The sequence below is a fragment of the Cricetulus griseus genome (assembly GCF_003668045.3).
Source record: "Cricetulus griseus strain 17A/GY chromosome 1 unlocalized genomic scaffold, alternate assembly CriGri-PICRH-1.0 chr1_0, whole genome shotgun sequence".
Lineage (NCBI taxonomy): Eukaryota > Metazoa > Chordata > Mammalia > Rodentia > Cricetidae > Cricetulus > Cricetulus griseus.
Genome location: NW_023276806.1, coordinates 4,800,698 through 4,821,078, shown reverse-complemented (window position 1 = coordinate 4,821,078; position 20,381 = coordinate 4,800,698). Strand labels below are relative to the sequence as shown.

The 20,381-nt window shown below is 45.8% G+C and overlaps 1 protein-coding gene across 1 annotated transcript; it reads right to left on the bottom strand.

Annotated features, from left to right (window-relative positions):
- Positions 1-19,724: 19,724 nt before the first annotated feature.
- On the bottom strand, positions 19,725-20,139 carry LOC100768529 (60S ribosomal protein L32). Its single transcript, XM_027395132.2, has one exon. It carries the CDS (start codon positions 20,137-20,139, stop codon positions 19,735-19,737), a length of 405 nt encoding a protein of 134 aa, XP_027250933.1. The 3' UTR covers positions 19,725-19,734.
- Between the last annotated feature and the right edge of the window lie 242 nt (positions 20,140-20,381).

Below are 20,381 nucleotides of genomic sequence, written 5' to 3'. Positions count from 1 at the left end.
GGACAGTCACTTAATGTCACTTGGAAGTTCTACCTGCACATTTAACTCTTGTAATGGTCTTTGTCAGCTTTTTATATCTGCTTTGTCCATAGAACCACAGCCGGGGACAACTTAGATACTTCTGTAAGGAAAGAAAACCAGGAAACCTTCCATAATGTCCTTATGTAAAACGTTAAAGTGGGAAATTACTCGTGTCCCTAGGATGCCCACGATTCTTGGGATAAAGAGCCGGTTTTCTCTACCAGGTAATTTCCAAGAACAATAAAACCAGTCAGGTCAGTCTGACCTAACTTAGCTTCCTGGCTCAGCCACATCGAAAGGCAGGAAAGCGCCCCAGCACAACCTTTAGCCATCTCTATTAGTGCCAATTTTGAGTCCGGCACTTTCACAAATGCTGTTTAAAATTGCCATAGCAGTTTTACCAAAGAGCCCATATTTTGGGAACTTCCTCCACGCAAGGCCCAGGGGGTGTTATGTCATAGAAACCTAGGTTCCCCGTTGTCAGCCAGTGGCCTGTCAGGCACCCCTGATGGCTTCTGTGTGTCCCTTCAGAGTAATCATGAGCTGACTCCCAAACCAGTGTGTGATACAAACATTCATTAAAAATGCTGAGTATGTGATGGGAAGAAGTCCCCTTCAGCTGAGAATTCAATCTAAGACTCAGAGACACAGAGGACCATAGCCAATGCATAAGATGTCACCTCTGACAGTACAGAGCCAAGAGCTTATAACAGTTGGGGAATGTTGTCATAGTCTTGTCTACAGGACCATCCTAGCATAGTCTTCTCTTCCTGCCCTAAAAGATTTTCTCTGGAGCTAAGCAAGTTTTTCAAAAGCAGTAGTTGTAGGTTTTGAATTAGGACATGGTATGTAAGTAGGTATCAGTGGGTTTTTTGTTGTTGTTGTTTGCTTTTTGGGATTTTTGTTTGTTTGTTTTATAAAGTAACCAGAAGTACCAGTTCCTGATTTACTGTTCTACATTAAAAACAAACAAACAAACTACAGGGCTGGAGAGATGGCTCAGTGATTAAGAGCACTGCCTGCTCTTCCAAAGGTCCTGAGTTCAATTCCCAGCAACCACATGGTGGCTCACAACCACCTGTAATGAGATCTGGTGCCCTCTGCTGGCCTGAATAAATAAATAAATGCTAAGAAGCAAAACAACACTACTAAAAAGACTGTAATGCTAGTAGTTACTTAAGCGGCACACACCACCATTCACTGGGAATTTCTGAATCCATCGTTGTTTGAGTCACTGAGCTGAATTAGGTAGGAAGAAGTTCAAATTCAGAATTGCCTCTAGGACACAGGAGCTGCAGTCCTGGAAAGCCACACTCCTGTGACCAGAGGCAGGGGTACCTAACAACAGTGCCAGGCCGTCTGTGCAGGCCGTTTCTCTGCAGTGTCTCCCAAAGGCCCAGGTGTCAGCTGCTTGCTTGGCCCTCTGCTTGGTGATACTGAGAGGTGGCAGGGCCTTCAACAGGTGGAGCTGTTAACAGGTTCTTTGTCACAGGGCATGCCATCGAGGGGACTGTGGGACTCCAGCTGCTTCCTTTCTATCTGCGGTAAGGGTGATGGGGCTTCATTTACCACACCTTTCTGCTGTGATGAGCATCAGGCCATGGTCCATGAAGTCACCCACTCATGGGCTGAAGTCTCCAAATTGGATCTCAGACAAACCCTTTCTATTTTAGTGGAAACTGGCCAGCCCAGATTATCAGTAGCTAAATACCCAGAAAGTATTTTGAAAACGAATGCTGATTGGAGGATCACTGTGCTGCAGCATAGGCTGGAAGGGAGACTATTACCCGACAATCGAGGCCGATAACCCCAAACTGAGACGTCATGTCACGGGACAGTAAGCACATGATTGGCACGAGGAGTTAAGAGGCTACTTTGCTACAAGTGCAGATTGGAAATGACTGGAGGAGGGACCATGTGCATATATAATCCTGACACAGCGAAAATCAGGGTTTGGAAAGGCACAAGACCTAGCTGTAGAGGCCAGATCTGTTGCTGACCATCTGTGGAACTGGAGGCAATGATTTAATAACTAGAGGCTCAATCTGATAATATGCAACGTGGTGGAAGGCAAAGATTTCAGAATGGGAGAATTACCATGCAGTCCTTTGTGATCCATCTTACACAAAGACGTGATTAAATGATGCTTAGTTTTTAGGAGCCAAGAAGAAAGGATACATGGAAGAAAAAAGGAGAGGAGTGAAGAGAGAACCCAAAAAGCCAGTTCCCACAGGAGTTAGAAGTGAATGTAACTATAGAAAACTTTATCACATAGAAAAACTTGGTAGGTAACTCTCCCCTCAAAGAAATGTTGTGTGTGTTGGGGGAGGAGTTGAGTATAAATGTGACCCAAGGGGCAGCTTTTTAATTATAGTAGTCTATAAAAAGCCACACTCAAACTATAGATCTCCTTTGACCAATACAATTCCCCCCACAGGAAGTTCTCCTAGAAAGTCAAGCATGTCTACAAGAATATGCGTGAAAGTGATTTACATGTCAACCGTACTAATGGTAAAATATTGGGAGCAATTAATCAGGTTTCCATCAGTTGAGTGACTAGCATGCAATTACAACCACACACAACAGGTATTGCCCAGGTATTCCCCCCCCCAAAAAAAAACCCAGGAAAATGAGAAAAGCAATTAAAAATGTTCTGAGCTAAACAACAGAGTAGTATATCACCCAGAGACTACCCATGTCTGTGAAAAACACTGCTGGTGATAAAAGATATACTTTAAGGTTATCTGAAATCCAAATAATTAGATTTAGAAAGTGTAGTAGTTCTTTTCTCATTGTTGTGACAAAACGTCTGACAAAAGTGGCTAATGGCAGGAAGGGCTTCTTAAGGGTCATGGTTTGCCATGTCCAGTCCTTCATGGGTCGGGAGAGGTGGTGCGGCCACTGTGCTGCGCTGGACACTTTTCCTCCACGGTCAGGAAGCAGAGAGAGATGATGATACTGGCACCTTGCTCACATGCACAGAAATTCCTTCACAGATGGGCCCTGACGTGTGTCTCCTTGGTGATTTTCAACCCAGCCATGTGAACAACGAAGTTTAACCACCATACAGAGGAACACAGAGAAGAGTCACTACTTATGCAAGAGGACGAACCAGAAAACTTGATGGCTTCAAAAGGTGACTGATTAGAGTATAAAAATTCATAGACAGCCATAATGATCTTTTAGAGGAAATAGAAAAATGTCATAATTGAAATGTTACTATGATTATTAGTTTAAAATACAGTGGAAATGTAAGTAACCAAATTTATGAAAAACATACAAGGGTCTTCAGAAAGAGAACTGTATGGTTCTCACTCCCCTGTGACTTAAAGAAATAACCAAGAAATGGTTCTTAGCCAGATTGTTGTAAAGAGTCTCCCTCTGTGTTCTCAATCTTCAAAGTAATTTATAACAAAATTTCAGTATACATTTTTAGAAGCTTCATAAAATACTTCAAATAGTTTTTAGAAGGAGGAAACAGACAGAAATCAGAAAAAAAACTGACTGAACTTTTAAGGCTAAGGGACTTTTTAAAAGTTGGAATGTGGTATTAATATTAACATGAGATCTTGGGGGATAAACAAGAAAGGAAAGGTTATGGTTTAACAGTGATGTGTTTGTGCATCAAGTTGACAAGGGACTGATTAGTTTTGTGACAACTTGACATATACTTGAGTCATTTTGGAAGAGGGAACTTCAAATGAGAAAATACCTTTGTAAGGCCCGTAGGCAAGTTTGTGGGGGCATTTCCTTGATTAATGATTGGTGTTGAAGGGCCCATCCCACTGTGAGTGGTGCCATCATTGGCGAGGTGGTCTTGGGCTATATTAAGAAATGAGTGTGAGCAAGCCATGGGGAACAAACCAATGGACAGTATTCCCCCATGGCCTCTTCAGTTTCTGATTCCAAGTTCCTGCCTGACATCTATCATGACTTCCCTTCATAGTGGACTACAAGCTGTAAGATGGAATCAACTCTTTCCCCTCCAAGTCGCTTTTAGTAATAGTCTTTATACCAGCAATAGAAAGAAAATTAAGACAGTAGGTCATAATTATTTTGTTGCTTTTAATTCTTGTCTTTTAAATAACAGGTTGTCCTTTTCAACATTTCATTTTATCTTAAAGGTCATTTTTACCTATCTACCTACCTTCCTTCCTTCCTTCCTTCCTTCCTTCCTTCCTTCCTTCTTTCCTTCATTCCTTCCTTCCTTCCTTCCTTCCTTCCTTCCTTCCTTCCTTCCTTCCTTCCTTCCTTCCTTCCTTCCTTCCTTCCCTCCTTCCTTGTCTATATGTGCCAGTGGGTGTGAAGACCATATGCAGGAACCAGTTCTCTCGGTCCACTGTGTCTGTTCTAGGTATTGGACTTAGATAATCAGTCTGAGCAGCAAGCACCCTTACCCATTGAGCTATCTTGCTAGCCTCACTCCAGTAAGAAAGAAAACATAAGAATATTTGTCTGGTGATGAAAACTATCTGATAAAAAGGAAATTCCACATTTGCATCTCTAGGAGTGAGCTATTAACCATCCATTGTGGTTAGCCTAAAAGCTGAGATGAACTCAGGCTTCCACGTTGTCTATGGGTGCTTTCCTTGACCACAGCTTGACGTGTGAAATACCATGGTAAGTGTCACTGCTCCTCAAAGTGCTTTTGGTAGCATGACCACTGCATTTCAATAACATGGACTCTACATCTTATCTGGTGAAATAATTATCTTGCTTAGAATTTGGTACCAAACATTGTCTTACCATGTTTCCTTGTTGTTAGGGCTTTTGTGTGGTTCATTACACTGCAAGTTTTGGTTTATTGGATGATTTCACTTAGTCTTGATTACAGGCCCATTACCCTAGCTTCTAAGTGGTCCTCAGGTTATGTTCCCATTTTATGTCTATCCAACTATGTTTCCACATAAACAAAAACCCTTAAGTTGCTGGAATTCTTTGTCTTTATTGCCAACCTTCTGGCTCACCTAATGAAGAACACATTTTCCTTGCATTATGTTCTACCCAGTGATGGGTAATCTGACTGTATTTCTTTCCTTACAACGAAGACAACAGCACTTTGTATTCACAAACTTACTGGCATCCTGTTGTCCTGGTCTGGTTCATAAAGATGTGACATACAAGCGTGTCTCTGAATCCCATCGCAGCAGCTTCTATGTGAACTTGGCTTTTTGAGTCCTGGGTTTTCATCATCTAAAACAATGCAAACACCACTCGTTTCCTCTCCCACCCTGATTTCTGGAATATGATTCCCTTTTCCAGAGCTCTTTGCCCTCAGCTTCTGTGCGGGCTTCTCTCCACTCACTTCCTGAGCTTTTCTCCTGTGTATATTACCTCACCTCACTTCTGAACTGAGGCCTGGGTATTGCCTTGGACCTGACTCTAACCTGTTCTGTGCCCTGAGGCCCCTATATTAGCCTGACCACCAGTCATAATTAAAATATTCCCCTAACTGCTCAGAATTTCTGTGACCCTGAGCAATTCCCTGCAACCCCCTCCCAGTGTTTTCTGTCTGAGGACCAGGAGCTGTGTGTAGTTAGCTGGGCCTGAGTTTGTTAGTCTTCCCCTCCAGCTCCTGTGTTCACACTCAGTTCCTCCCCCTCCAGCTCCTGTGTTCACACTCAGTTCCTCCCCCTCCAGCTCCTGTGTTCACACTCAGTTCCTCCCCTCCAACTCCTGTGTTCACACTCAGTTCCTCCCCCTCCAGCTCCTGTGTTCACACTCAGTTCCTCCCCCTCCAGCTCCTGTGTTCACACTCAGTTCCTCCCCTCCAACTCCTGTGTTCACACTGTTTCCCCCTCCAGCTCCTGTGTTCACACTCAGTTCCTCCCCCTCCAGCTCCTGTGTTCACACTCAGTTCCTCCCCCTCCAGCTCCTGTGTTCACACTCAGTTCCTCCCCCTCCAGCTCCTGTGTTCACACTCAGTTCCTCCCCTCCAACTCCTGTGTTCACACTCAGTTCCTCCCCCTCCCGCTCCTGTGTTCACACTCAGTTCCTCCCCCTCCAGCTCCTGTGTTCACACTCAGTTCCTCCCCCTCCAGCTCCTGTGTTCACACTCAGTTCCTCCCCCTCCAGCTCCAGTGTTCACACTCAGTTCCTCCCCTCCAGCTCCTGTGTTCACACTCAGTTTCTCCCCTCCAGCTCCAGTGTTCACACTCAGTTCCTCCCCTCCAGCTCCTGTGCTCACACTCAGTTCCTCCCCCTCCAGCTCCTGTGTTCACACTCAGTTCCCCCTCCAGCTCCAGTGTTCACACTTAGTTCCTCCCCATCCAGCTCCTGTGTTCACACTCAGTTCCCCCCTCCAGCTCCAGTGTTCACACTCAGTTCCCTCCTCCAGCTCCAGTGTTCACACTCAGTTCCCTCCTCCAGTTCCAGTGTTCACACTCAGTTTCTCCCCTCCAGCTCCAGTGTTCACACTCAGTTCCCCCCTCCAGCTCCTGTGTTCACACTCAGTTCCCCCCTCCAGCTCCTGTGTTCACACTCAGTTCCTCCCCCTCCAGCTCCTGTGTTCACACTCAGTTCCTCCCCCTCCAGCTCCTGTGTTCACACTCAGTTCCTCCCCTCCAACTCCTGTGTTCACACTGTTTCCCCCTCCAGCTCCTGTGTTCACACTCAGTTCCTCCCCCTCCAGCTCCTGTGTTCACACTCAGTTCCTCCCCCTCCAGCTCCTGTGTTCACACTCAGTTCCTCCCCCTCCAGCTCCTGTGTTCACACTCAGTTCCTCCCCTCCAACTCCTGTGTTCACACTCAGTTCCTCCCCCTCCACACTCAGTTCCTCCCCATCCAGCTCCTGTGTTCACACTCAGTTCCTCCCCCTCCAGCTCCTGTGTTCACACTCAGTTCCTCCCCCTCCAGCTCCAGTGTTCACACTCAGTTCCTCCCCTCCAGCTCCTGTGTTCACACTCAGTTTCTCCCCTCCAGCTCCAGTGTTCACACTCAGTTCCTCCCCTCCAGCTCCTGTGCTCACACTCAGTTCCTCCCCCTCCAGCTCCTGTGTTCACACTCAGTTCCCCCTCCAGCTCCAGTGTTCACACTTAGTTCCTCCCCATCCAGCTCCTGTGTTCACACTCAGTTCCCCCCTCCAGCTCCAGTGTTCACACTCAGTTCCCTCCTCCAGCTCCAGTGTTCACACTCAGTTCCCTCCTCCAGTTCCAGTGTTCACACTCAGTTTCTCCCCTCCAGCTCCAGTGTTCACACTCAGTTCCCCCCTCCAGCTCCAGTGTTCACACTCAGTTGCCCCCTCCAGCTCCTGTGTTCACACTCAGTTCCTCCCCCTCCAGCTCCTGTGTTCACACTCAGTTCCTCCCCCTCCAGCTCCTGTGTTCACACTCAGTCCCTCCCCTCCAACTCCTGTGTTCACACTCCCCTCCCCTCCAGCTCCTGTGTTCACACTCAGTTCCTCCCCTCCAGCTCCTGTGTTCACACTCAGTTTCTCCCCCTCCAGCTCCAGTGTTCACACTCAGTTCCTCCCCTCCAGCTCCTGTGTTCACACTCAGTTTCTCCCCTCCAGCTCCAGTGTTCACACTCAGTTCCTCCCCTCCAGCTCCTGTGCTCACACTCAGTTCCTCCCCCTCCAGCTCCTGTGTTCACACTCAGTTCTCCCCTCCAGCTCCAGTGTTCACACTTAGTTCCTCCCCATCCAGCTCCTGTGTTCACACTCAGTTCTCCCCTCCAGCTCCAGTGTTCACACTCCTCCCCATCCAGCTCCTGTGTTCACACTCAGTTCCCCCCTCCAGCTCCAGTGTTCACACTCAGTTTCTCCCCTCCAGCTCCAGTGTTCACACTCAGTTCCCCCCTCCAGCTCCAGTGTTCACACTCAGTTCCCCCCTCCAGCTCCTGTGTTCACACTCAGTTCCTCCCCCTCCAGCTCCTGTGTTCACACTCAGTTCCTCCCCCTCCAGCTCCTGTGTTCACACTCAGTCCCTCCCCTCCAGCTCCTGTGTTCACACTCAGTTCCTCCCCTCCAGCTCCTGTGTTCACACTCAGTTCCTCCCCCTCCAGCTCCAGTGTTCACACTCAGTTCCTCCCCTCCAGCTCCTGTGTTCACACTCAGTTTCTCCCCCTCCAGCTCCAGTGTTCACACTCAGTTCCTCCCCTCCAGCTCCAGTGTTCACACTCAGTTTCTCCCCTCCAGCTCCAGTGTTCACACTCAGTTCCTCCCCTCCAGCTCCTGTGCTCACACTCAGTTCCTCCCCCTCCAGCTCCTGTGTTCACACTCAGTTCCCCCTCCAGCTCCAGTGTTCACACTTAGTTCCTCCCCATCCAGCTCCTGTGTTCACACTCAGTTCCCCCCTCCAGCTCCAGTGTTCACACTCAGTTTCTCCCCTCCAGCTCCAGTGTTCACACTCAGTTCCCCCCTCCAGCTCCAGTGTTCACACTCAGTTCCCCCCTCCAGCTCCTGTGTTCACACTCAGTTCCTCCCTCCTCCAGCTCCTGTGTTCACACTCAGTTCCTCCCTCCTCACACTCAGCTCCTGTCCAGTGTCACACTCAGTTCCCCCCTCCAGCTCCAGTGTTCACACTCAGTTCCCCCCTCCAGCTCCAGTGTTCACACTCAGTTCCTCCCACACTCAGTTCAGCTCCTGTGTTCACACTCAGTTCCTCCCCCTCCAGCTCCTGTGTTCACACTCAGTTCCTCCCCCTCCAGCTCCTGTGTTCACACTCAGTTCCCCTCCTCCACACTCAGTTCTCCCCTCCAGCTCCTGTGTTCACACTCAGTTCCTCCCCCTCCAGCTCCAGTGTTCACACTCAGTTCCCCCCTCCAGCTCCAGTGTTCACACTCAGTTCCTCCCCTCCAGCTCCTGTGTTCACACTCAGTTCCTCCCCCTCCAGCTCCAGTCACACTCAGTTCCCCCCTCCAGCTCCAGTGTTCACACTCAGTTCCCCCCTCCAGCTCCAGTGTTCACACTCAGTTCCCCCCTCCAGCTCCAGTGTTCACACTCAGTCCCCCCTCCAGCTCCAGTGTTCACACTCAGTTCCCTCCAGCTCCAGCTCCTGTGTTCACACTCAGTTCCCCCCCTCCAGCTCCTGTGTTCACACTCAGTTCCCCCCTCCAGCTCCAGTGTTCACACTCAGTTCCTCCCCTCCAGCTCCAGTGTTCACACTCAGTTCCCCCCTCCAGCTCCAGTGTTCACACTCAGTTCCCCCCTCCAGCTCCTGTGTTCACACTCAGTTCCCCCCCTCCAGCTCCTGTGTTCACACTCAGTTCCCCCCCTCCAGCTCCTGTGTTCACACTCAGTTCCCCTCCAGCTCCAGTGTTCACACTCAGTTCCCCCCTCCAGCTCCTGTGTTCACACTCAGTTCCCCCCTCCAGCTCCAGTGTTCACACTCAGTTCCCCCCTCCAGCTCCAGTGTTCACACTCAGTTCCCCCCTCCAGCTCCAGTGTTCACACTCAGTCCCCCCTCCAGCTCCAGTGTTCACACTCAGTTCCCCCCTCCAGCTCCTGTGTTCACACTCAGTTCCCCCCTCCAGCTCCTGTGTTCACACTCAGTTCTCCCCCTCCAGCTCCAGCACACTCAGTTCCCCCCTCCAGCTCCAGTGTTCACACTCAGTTCCCCCCTCCAGCTCCAGTGTTCACACTCAGTTCCCCCCTCCAGCTCCTGTGTTCACACTCAGTTCCTCCCCTCCAGCTCCTGTGTTCACACTCAGTTCCTCCCCCTCCAGCTCCTGTGTTCACACTCAGTTCCCTCCTCCAGCTCCTGTGTTCACACTCAGTTCCTCCCCCTCCAGCTCCAGTGTTCGCACTCAGTTCCCTCCTCCAGCTCCAGTGTTCGCACTCAGTTCCCTCCTCCAGCTCCAGTGTTCACACTCAGTTCTCCCCTCCAGCTCCAGTGTTCACACTCAGTTCCCCCCTCCAGCTCCAGTGTTCACACTCAGTTCCCCCCTCCAGCTCCAGTGTTCGCACTCAGTTCCCTCCTCCAGCTCCTGTGTTCACACTTAATCCCCCCCTCCATTTGTTACCACTCCTCCAAGACTGAAAGTTAATCATGGATCAGTTTCAGGTTGATGTGTGAATGTCTTTGTTGCCATTTCAGAAAATGAAGAAGACGTTTATCCCCTTGGAAGGTGGAGTGGGCTGTGTGCGTATCCACCCATCGGCTGTTATTCTGACCTGGTGAAAGTGAGCGGCCATTACCAACCAGAAGACAGAAAGCAGATCTGGTGAAGTCTAGCAGGACAAGCCATTGTTGACTGGGAGAAGTGGGTATTTTCCTCTTTCACTTGTGTTATTTATAAGCAGGTGGCACTGAAGATTGGGCCCAGGGTCCACACTGGCTGGGCCCTTGCCCTGTACTCCAGGGTCATGCTGCTCCTACCCTTAATATTTTGTGATAGACCCATTGTGATGCCTGTGAACTAGAGTGCCAGGCACAAGAGTGGGTTGTGAGTCAAAGATTAGGTGGACCCTGGTGCTTTCCTAATTGTAACATCTTCTTTCTCAACTCTGTTCAAGGAGACACACAAACTGCCACAACAGGCTTGTGAAGAAAATCTGTTATATTAAAGTCCAGCCATAAAACAGACAATAAATGAAACTGCAACCACATCACGGAGGAGCTAGTAGCTGTGGATGCTGACAGGCTCACACATTGACTGTGCCACATGTACAGGGTGCAGGAGTTCTGGGTACCTACCACCTTGCTTCAGGAAAACCCTGTTTTCAACAGCTCAAAGACAAAAATGGACTTAAGTAACTATAGCAAACAATCCATTGCAACAGATTTTCCCAAGTTTTATTTGGATGAAACAGAATATAATTCTCACTTGATTCAATTTTTACTTTAAAACTTTTAAGGATCTAATTCCAACTTACATGTTAAACACCGGAAGCACATTAAGACAGGCCAGCAATAATTTTTAAATGTCAATTCAGCTTAGTAGAAAAAAGCAATTGATGTGCTTCGGGGATGAGTCGAACTTGTTTTTACTTGCTGCATTAGAGCTTGCAATTCTGTTTAATTGGCATGTAATTTAATTGCCACGTAAGTTATTTAATTATGCACTATAAATGGGAAGTGTTGTTTGCAGGCATCATATCTCTTTGTTGAAATTTGGAATGCCAGCTCTTTCTCTGGTCTCCTGTTTATCTCTGATCCATTTCTCTAGGTCATCTGTGTTCTGTTATGTGACATATTAACTGATTTTGTCATTGTTTCTAGCAGACGTGTGTGTATACATTTGTATTTTCCATTTTAGCCACTAATTATGCAAGCCCAGACATTAATCTTATCCAGTAATAAGAATAGAGGCACCAAGGCCTGTGTCATTTCTTCGTTGAGTTATAATTGTGTCATTTCTTTGTTGAGTTTTAATTGTGTCATTTCTTCGTTGAGTTATAATATCTCCTGTTTCAGGTCAGCAGACTGTACATTCTTTCCAAATTCTAGTTTGTTCCTATGGAAGATTTAACATAAATGTGACCACCACTGATGGTTATATTTTTAAAGTATCAAAGTAGTAGGGCCAGAAGAGGGTGGTGTAGAGTGTCACCTTCCTAACTGGGCCTCATTGGGGAAAGACTCATATGGGTTACATATGGAATAATTAGTACTCATCCGATTATGAAGGAGAACACACTGGCTGAGTCTTGTGATTCCACACAATCCTGGCACATAAAGTAATTTTAAAAAAATCTTTAGCTTTCTCCTATAAGTATCCCATAAATAAAGGTTCGATGAGTGGATGGATACCAATGATCTATTGTCATGCCTGACTCCACTGCTCTGTTGGGTTTAGGTAGAGATTTGTCTGGAAAATTTTGTTTGGTATAAGGAAGAAAATAGTACCTGCCACAAATCAAGCAGTTTGGTAAATCAGGACAACCTCTGGCATCGTCACCTACTAAAACCTCCCATAAGCTCTTCAAACAGACATCACCTATATGACAAACATCTGCTAAGCACAGGCCCTGAGCCAAGTGACAGATGTGAGGCTCCTGAGTCTCTGGTTTCACAACATTTGCATCTCAGTGGAGAGAGACCACAAAGGATTGGAAAGGTAAGGCTGTGATGCAGAGAAAGATGTGACAGTAGGGAGTGGAGAGGTGGAAGGGTGGGTGCTAGCCCATCCGGGAAAGCCCCGTTTTATTTTAGACCAGGATGTGCCAACATTCTGACGATGAAATCAAGCCTGTAGCAAAGGCTGGCTCTTCTCAGGTGGGCGATGTATGAATAGGTGGCTTTCAGGCAGTGCAGTCCTGCAATAGATAGGTGTGTGGATCGCTTTCCAGGTAGAGGAAGAACAAAATGCCAGGAGGAAGGAGTGTGCTTGGTGTGTTTCGGGAGGAGCGAAGACCTGGTTTGACTGGAGAAGGAGGGGGCTGAAGGTGATACCAGCAAGGTCTCAAGGAGCTGCAGGCACCGATGAGAGCATCTAGATACCAGTCTGAGGAAGATGGCAAGTGTGTCTGTAAGAGCTAGGTATGCAATTGGGAGCACTCTGCCATTTCAGGCAGAGGTGATCACACAGAGAAGTGTGATTCATTGGGCAAGCAGAAGATGGCACAGAGAGCCTCAAGGCTGATGCCTAGATCAAGTCTTTAAAATAGACACTCAGGGTATTTGCCACTTCTGATCTTTCTCAGAAGGCAGGGAGATAGAGCATCTGTTGAGCTGGAATCTACAGGTTAATGAGCCATTAGCTACAGGTTTTCAGTGAACCATCCTTGCGTCTCTGGGATGAAGCCTACTTGATCATGATAGACAATCTTTTTGATGTGCTCTTGAATTTGATTTTCGAGCATTTCACTAAGTGTTTTTACATTAGTATTCATGAGGGATATTTATCTGTAATTCTCTTTCTTTGTTGAGTCTTGGTGTAGTTTGGGTATCAAGGTAACTGAGGAATCAAAAAAATGAATTTGACAATGTTCCTTCGTTTGTATTTTGAGGAGTGTTGGTATCAGCTCCTTTTTGAAATTCTGGTAGAATTCCTTGCTGTAACTGTTTGGCCCTGGGCTTTTTTGGTTGGGAGATTTTAATGGCTGTTTCTATTTCCTTAGGGGTTAGAGGTCTATTGAAATTGTTTATCTGATTTTGATCTAACTTTGGTAAGTGGTATCTATTGAGAAGACTGTTCATTTCATTTAGATTTTTCAATTTTGTGGAGTTCAGGTTTTTAAGGTATGATCTAGTGATTCTCTGGATTTCCTTTTTGTCTGTTGTTGTGGTCCCCTTTCGTGTCTGATTTTCTTCATTTGGATATTCTTGTACTGACTTTTAGTTAATTTGATAGGGTTTGCCTATCTTGTTGATTTTCTCAAAGAACCAACACTTTGTAATATTGATTATTTGTAATATTCTTTGTTTTTCAATTTTATGGATTTCAGCCCTGGGTTTGATTATTTCCTGCCCTCTCCTCTTCTTGGGAGTATTTGCTTCTTTTTGTCCTAGAGCTATCAGGCATGTGGTTAAGTTGCTAGTATGACATCTCTCTAATTTCTTCATGAAGGCACTTAGTGCTATGAACTTTCCTCTGGCACAGCTTTCACTGTGTAACACAAGTTTAGGTATGCTGTGCATTCATTTTCATAGAATCCTAGGAAGTCTCTCATTTCTTTATTGTTTTGTCTTTGACCCAGTGGCCACTCAGTAAGGAGTTGTTAAGTTTTCATGAGAATGTAGGCTTTTTCTTGTTTCTATTTTTGAAATTAAATTTTAATCCTTGGTGGTCTGATAAGATACAGGTGATTATTTCAATTTTCCTTCCATGAGTTGCTAAGAAGAAGGTAAATTCTTTTGTGTTTGGGTGAAATGTTCTGTAGATATCTGTTAGGGCTATTTGGTTCATGCTGACTGTTAGTTCCATTATTTCTCCATTTAATTTCTGTCTGGTTAGCTGTCCTTTGGAGAGAATGTGTTGTTGAAATTTCCCACTATTAATGTGTGGGGTTCAATGTGTGATTTAAGCTTTAGTAATCTTTCTTTTACAAATGTGGGTACCTTTGCATTTGGGGCATAGATGCTATGAAATGTCTTGTGGTGGATTTTTCCTTTGATGAGTATGAAGTGTCCCTCCCTATCTGTGGTGGTGGAGTGAAAGAAAATGGCCCCCAAAGGGAGTGGCTCTGTTAAGAGGTGTGGCTTTGTTGGAGTAGGTGTGGTCTTATTGAAGGAAGTGTGTCGCTGTGGAGGCAGGCTTTGAGGTCTCATATATCCTCAAGCTATGCCCAGTGAGAAAGACCACTTCCTCTTACCTGCAAATCAGGATGTAGGACACTTGGCTTCTTCTCCAACACCAAGTCTGCCTGAACACTGCCGTGCCACGCTGTAATGATAATGGACTGAATCAAAATGCAAGCCACCCCAATTAAATGTTTTTCATTTATAAGAGTTTCCATGGTCATGATGTCTCTTCACAGCAATATAAACCCAAAGACACTATCTCTTTTGATTAATTTCGATTGGAAATTATTTTTTTAGATATTAGAATCACTATACCAGCTTGCTTTTTGGGTCCATTTGCTTGGGAAAGTCTCTTTCCAACCTTTCACTCCGAGGTAAAGTCTGCCTTTGATGTTTCTTGTACGCAGCAGAAGGATGGATCCTGTTTTTGCACCCATTCTGTTAGACTGTGTCTTTCTATTGGGAAATGAAATCTATTGATATTGGGAGATATTAATGACCAATGATTGTTAATTCTTGCTCTTTTGTTGTTTTGGTGATGGTTGTGGTAGTGTGTGAGTACATGTACAACTGTGTGTGTGTGTGTGTGTGTGTGTGTGTGTGTGTGTGTGTGTGTGTGTTTTCCTTCTTTGATTTTGCTTGTGTGAGATTATTTATTTCCTGTGCTTTCATGGGTACAATTAACCTCCTTAGGTTGGAGTTTTTGTTCTAGAACTTTCTGTAGGGCTGGGCTTATGGATAGATAATGTTTAAATTCGACCTTGCCATGGAATATATTGTTTCTTTGATCTATGTTGATTGAAAGTTTTGCTGGGTTAGTAGTCTGGGGTGGCATCGCTGGTCTCTTAGAGTCTGCAAGACATTTGACCAGTCCCTTCTGGATTTTAGAGTCTCCATTGAGAATTTTGGTGTAATTCTGATAGGTCTGCCTTTATGTTACCTGGCCTTTCCCCTTGAAACTTTTAATATTCTTTCTTTGTTCTGTATGTTTAGTGTTTTGATTATTATGTGGCATGAGGACTTCTTTTTCTGGTCCAATCTATTTGGTGTCCTGTAAGCTTCTTGTACCTTTATAGACATCTTCTACTTTAGGTTAGGAGAGTTTTCTTCCATGGTTCTGTTGAAGATACTCTCTGGGCTTTTGAGCTTTGTATCTTCTTCCTCTATTCCTATTATCCTTAGGTTTGATCTTTTCATAGGGTCCCAGATTTCCTGGATTTTGTGTCAAGAACCTTTTAGATTTAAAATTTTCTTTGTTGTGTCAATTTCTTCTATTGTGCCTTCCACCCCTGAGATTCTCTTTTGTCTCTTGTATTTTGCTGGTGATCCTTGAGCCTGTAGTTCCTGTTCACTTACCTATATCTTCTGTCTCCAGGATCATGTTTTCATTATTGCTTCTATTTCCATTTTCAGGTCTTAAATGGTTGTATCCATTTCCGTCACCTGTGTGTGTTTTCCTTAATTTCTTTAAGGGATTTTTTTTTCATGTCCTTTTTGAAGGCTGCCTTAGTTATGGTTCCTAGATGGTACCAGGGGCTAGGGTATTACTGTGATAAGCCTGACCAGGTTTTTTGTTTGTTTGAAGAAATAAGAACCTAGGGACTGTGGATTAGAAAAGGAATCCTAATTGTCATCATAGAACCTTCACCCAGTGACTGATGGAAGCAGATGCAGAGATCCACAGCCAAGCACTGAGCCAAACTCCCAGAGTCCAGTTGAAGACATGGAGGAGGGGTTGTATGAGTCAGGGAAATTAGGATCACGATGGGGAAATACGCAGTTTACCCGAGCTCCCGGAAGCTCATGGACTCTAGACAGACAGCTGGAGAGTCTGCCTGGGACCGCAACAGGCCCTGTGCATGTGGCTGACAGTTGTGTGGCTTGGTCTGTTTTATTGTTTATTTGTTTGTTTTGCTTTTGGGTCCCCTGGCAGTAGTACCAGGATCTATCCCTGGTACATGAGCTGGCTTTTTGGAGCCCATTGTCTGTGGTGGGATGCCCTGCTCATCCTTGATGCAGCAAGAAGGGGCTTGGTCCTGCCTCAACTTGGTGTCTCTTCATAGGGAAAGAAACCTAACTAAGACAAAGGCCTCTATCATCTTCCTAAGATTGGATTTGAAGTCATTTTCTTCAGCTTCTGCTATGTTGGAATATGTAGGGGTTGCTGTGGTAGAATAGCTGGGCTCTGGTAGTGCCATATTGCCCTGGGTTTTGTTGATTGAGTTCTTACACTGGCCTCTAGTCATGTAGGTTTGGGGTGATTATCAGTTTAGGTGCCGATTTCTGAATTTATCTTTGTTGGATGGATGCTTTTTGGATGTTCCCCCCTTGCTTTCTGTCTCCTTTCTGGTCTTCTGGCCTGAGTGGCTCATAGTTCTGGTGACCAGTGAGTCTTTGTGTCTCCACTAGGCTTTTGGTTTGGGTGGTCTGTTTTGCCTCTGGAATTTTGGGGTTCTGGGAACTGGTGTGGTCTCTGGAATTCTGGAAGTCAGTGTGCACTCTGGGGTTCTGTGTGGCCTCTGGTAGAGTGGGAGTCTTCTGCTGGGGTTATGGACTGGGATATCAATTCTGGCTTCTATATAGAGCAAATCCTAAATAGGTGCTGTGTAGGGGGCCATTGAACGATCTCAGGGATAGCTCTGTGGGATTCTGTGCTTCCCTCACAGGCTGTCATTCATCTTCCTGTTCATGCAAAGGTTCATGGATTTAAATAAGATGTTACATTTCTCTCCATTTCTGGGGTGTACATTTATGTGGTTTGTTTAAAACTGGGTGCATTTCTGTACCACCGTCACTGACATTTGCATAGCCCTGTGAATCACATCTTAATTTTAATCCATTTGGCAATGAGAGCTGCTTATATCAAAATATTGAAGTAAATTAAGGTAGCTTTAGTTTTTTTTTAATTTTAAGTGTGTGTGTGTGTGTGTGTGTGTGTGTGTGTGTGTGTGTGTGTGTGCGCGCGCATATGTGAGTACAGATCCCCTCAGAGTCTAGAAGAGGGTGCTGGGTTCCCTGGAGCTAGAGTTATAGGTGGTTGTGAGCTGAGCCGCTCCACGTGGATTCTGGCAACTGAATTGGAAGAGCAGCGTGCACTCTTAACCACGAACAATGTCTTCATCCCTGTAGCTTTACTTTTTTAACAACAAGAAATGAATGAGTGGATCTTTCTTTTCAGTCCGGTTGGGTACATTGACACTGTGTCAAAGTCTGTGTGAAGGTCAGTCATGAGCAATAGCCGCTTGCTGGCTTGGTATAGCTGTACACCTTGCCATCTGGCAATACACTTGTTTACACAACCTTCATAAAAGCACACTGTTTCCCAGACCATGATGTACAGCCTCAGGAAGAACTGTGGAGTCAAAGATGGTTCCAGTAATGAATTTAATCTTGCATTGCCTTCTCTTTTCAATTTATGAAATTCACTTAAATTCATAAAATCCAGAACAGAAACACACATCTCCCAATGGCATAAATTCTTAAATTGATAAAATCCAGGACAGAAGTGCACGTCTTTCAATGGCAAAAATTAACTTCTAGAAATACAAGAGGCATTAATCAGACCATTCAAAAGCAGACTACCCCAAGAGAGACATACATGGACCCCCGGAGAAGGGGAAAGGGACAAGATCTCCTGAGCAAATTGGGAGCACGGGGGGTGGGGGAGGAAGCTAGGAGAATGAGAAGGGGAGAAGAGGAGGGGTGAGGAGGACATGAGGGAGCAGGAAGGTTGAGTCAGGGGAAGAATAGAGGAGAACAAGATAAGAGATAATATAATAAAGGGAGCCATTATAGGTTTAAAGAGAAATCAGGCACTAGGGAAATGTGCAGAGATCTACAAGGATGACACCAACTAACAATCTAAGCAACAGTGGAGAGGCTACCTTAAATGCCCTCCCCTGATAACGAGATTGATGACACCTTATATGCCATCCTAGAGTCTTCATCCAGTAGCTGATGGAAGTAGAAGCAGACACCACAGCTAAACACTGAGCTGAACTGGAATCCAGTTGTAGAGAAGGAGGAGTGATGAGAAAAGGGTCAAGACCAGGTTGGAGAAACCCACAGAAACAGCTGATCTGAGCAAGGGGGAGCTCATGGACCCCATACTGATAGCTGGGAAACCAGCATGGAACTGATTCAGCCCCCATGAATGTGGGTGTCAGTGAGGAGGCCTTGGAAATCTATAGGGCCCCTTGTAGTGGATCAGTACTTATCCCTAACATAGGAATGGACTTTGGGAGCCCATCCCACATAGAGGGATACTTCCTGAGCCTAGACACACAGGGGAGGGCCTAGGCCCTATCTCAAAGGATATGACAGACTCAGAAGACCCCCATTGAAGACCCCCTGGGGAGCAGAAATGGTAAGGGATAGGTAGGGTGTTAGTGGGGGGCAGGGGAGGAGGGGAGGGAGAGGGAACTGGGATCGACATGTGAAACAATCTTGTTTCTAATTTAAATAAAAATATGGGGAAAAAGCAGACTACAAAGTAAACATAAGTTTAATTTTTTTGATCAAAAGTTTTTTGTGAACAAATGTTATTCAGCTTACTGTTCAGTTACTGTACACTACAGGTTCTCAGAGGACAGTTTTACAATCATGGATGCCATCACTGTGTCACTTTTTGCTTGCATTTTTACCCTTTTGTGTCTTTCCTTTGTGCAAGTGCCTATTCCTGTATATGTGCATGTGTGTTCAGGCAGGCAGGAATGCGTGTGTGTGCAGTTGCATGTGGGGGTCAGAGGTCAGAGCTGAGCGTCCCCCTCAATCATTCTCCACCTTCACTTTTGAGCCTGGAGTTCCTTGATTTGTCTAGCTTTGCTGGCAGTGAGCCCCAGGCATGCTGTCTCTGACTCTCCAGTGCTGGCATTATAAGCACACCTGACTTTTGGCCCGGGTGTTGAAAATCAAACTCAGGTCCTCACTCTGCGCAACGGCACTTTGCCAACTGAGTTGCCTCCCCAGCTACCCATGAATACATTCAGAAAATACATATATGTGTACACACAGGCAACGTGCTTTGAGTTATTTGTTGTTGCATGACCAGATCTGTTTATACAACCCAGACATTGCAATTCTCCTGCCTTCACCCTCAGGTGCTGGGTTTGCGTGCTTAACCCACTCATGTATGCCCATTCTCTTATACACCATTTTTTGAAAGAACACTGTCTGAAGTGATTATTCTTATAGATCATACGATATATGGAATGAAACAACCTGCATCATGCCTATCTGTGCACTGAGTGCTCCCAGAAAGGTGTGCGTCTTCATAAAGTCGTAATCTGGGTTGTTAATTTGTCAGCCATGTGACTCCTTTGTCTCCTGTTTTGAAATCCCTACAAGCTGTATATTCACGTATTCGATTAAGAAGTGATGCTCTGTTGCTAGGCAGCATTATGGGGATGGGGAAAGGCTTGAGGCTCTGCTTGGGAGCTGAATGTTTATACTTTTATTTTTTAAAAAGGCTGATTTTGGTAATCCCGTCCTGCTGTTCAGCTGTCGCAGGTCAAATGTTTAATAAGGAAGGCATTTTTCAGCTTTTATGCTTTTATTTAAACACAAATTATACATGCACATCAGCCATCTACTAATTTTCTTCGCTGCGAAGCCTGGCATTGGGATTGGTGATTCTGATGGCCAGCTGTGCTGCTCTTTCTACAATGGCTTTTGGGTTCTTGGAGGAAACGTTGTGAGCAATCTCAGCACAGTAAGATTTGTTGCACATCGGCAGCGCTGCCAGCTCCTTGACATTGTGAACCAGAAACTTCCGGAATCCACTAGGCAGCATGTGCTTGGGTTTCTTGTTGCTCCCGTAACCAATGTTGGGCATCAGGATCTGGCCCTTGAATCTTCTCCGAACCCTGTTGTCAATACCTCTGGGTTTCTGCCAGTTTCGCTTAATTTTGACATATCTGTCTGACTGGTGCCGGATGAACTTCTTGGTCCTCTTTTTGATGATCTTGGGTTTCGCCAGAGGGTGGAGGGCAGCCATGGTGCCGCAAAAGAGATGGCAGCCACCTCCCAGGTAGCGCTGAGGAAGAAGGCTAAGGAAGGCATTTTGAATTGTCTATTTCTAGACTGCGTTACATTTTGTGGATGGAGACGCTTGTTAAGGAAGATGTGATGTAAATATACACATGGGTTTGTATGTGGTATATAAATACATATTAGACCATATGTACTTTGATAGATAGGACTGTCTACTCCTGGAAGACACAGTATTCATGCTGTTTT

What these genes read in the sequence shown, in the direction of transcription:
- LOC100768529 (XM_027395132.2), bottom strand. Translation starts at nt 20,139, where the DNA reads ATGGCTGCCCTCCACCCTCTGGCGAAACCCAAGATCATCAAAAAGAGG.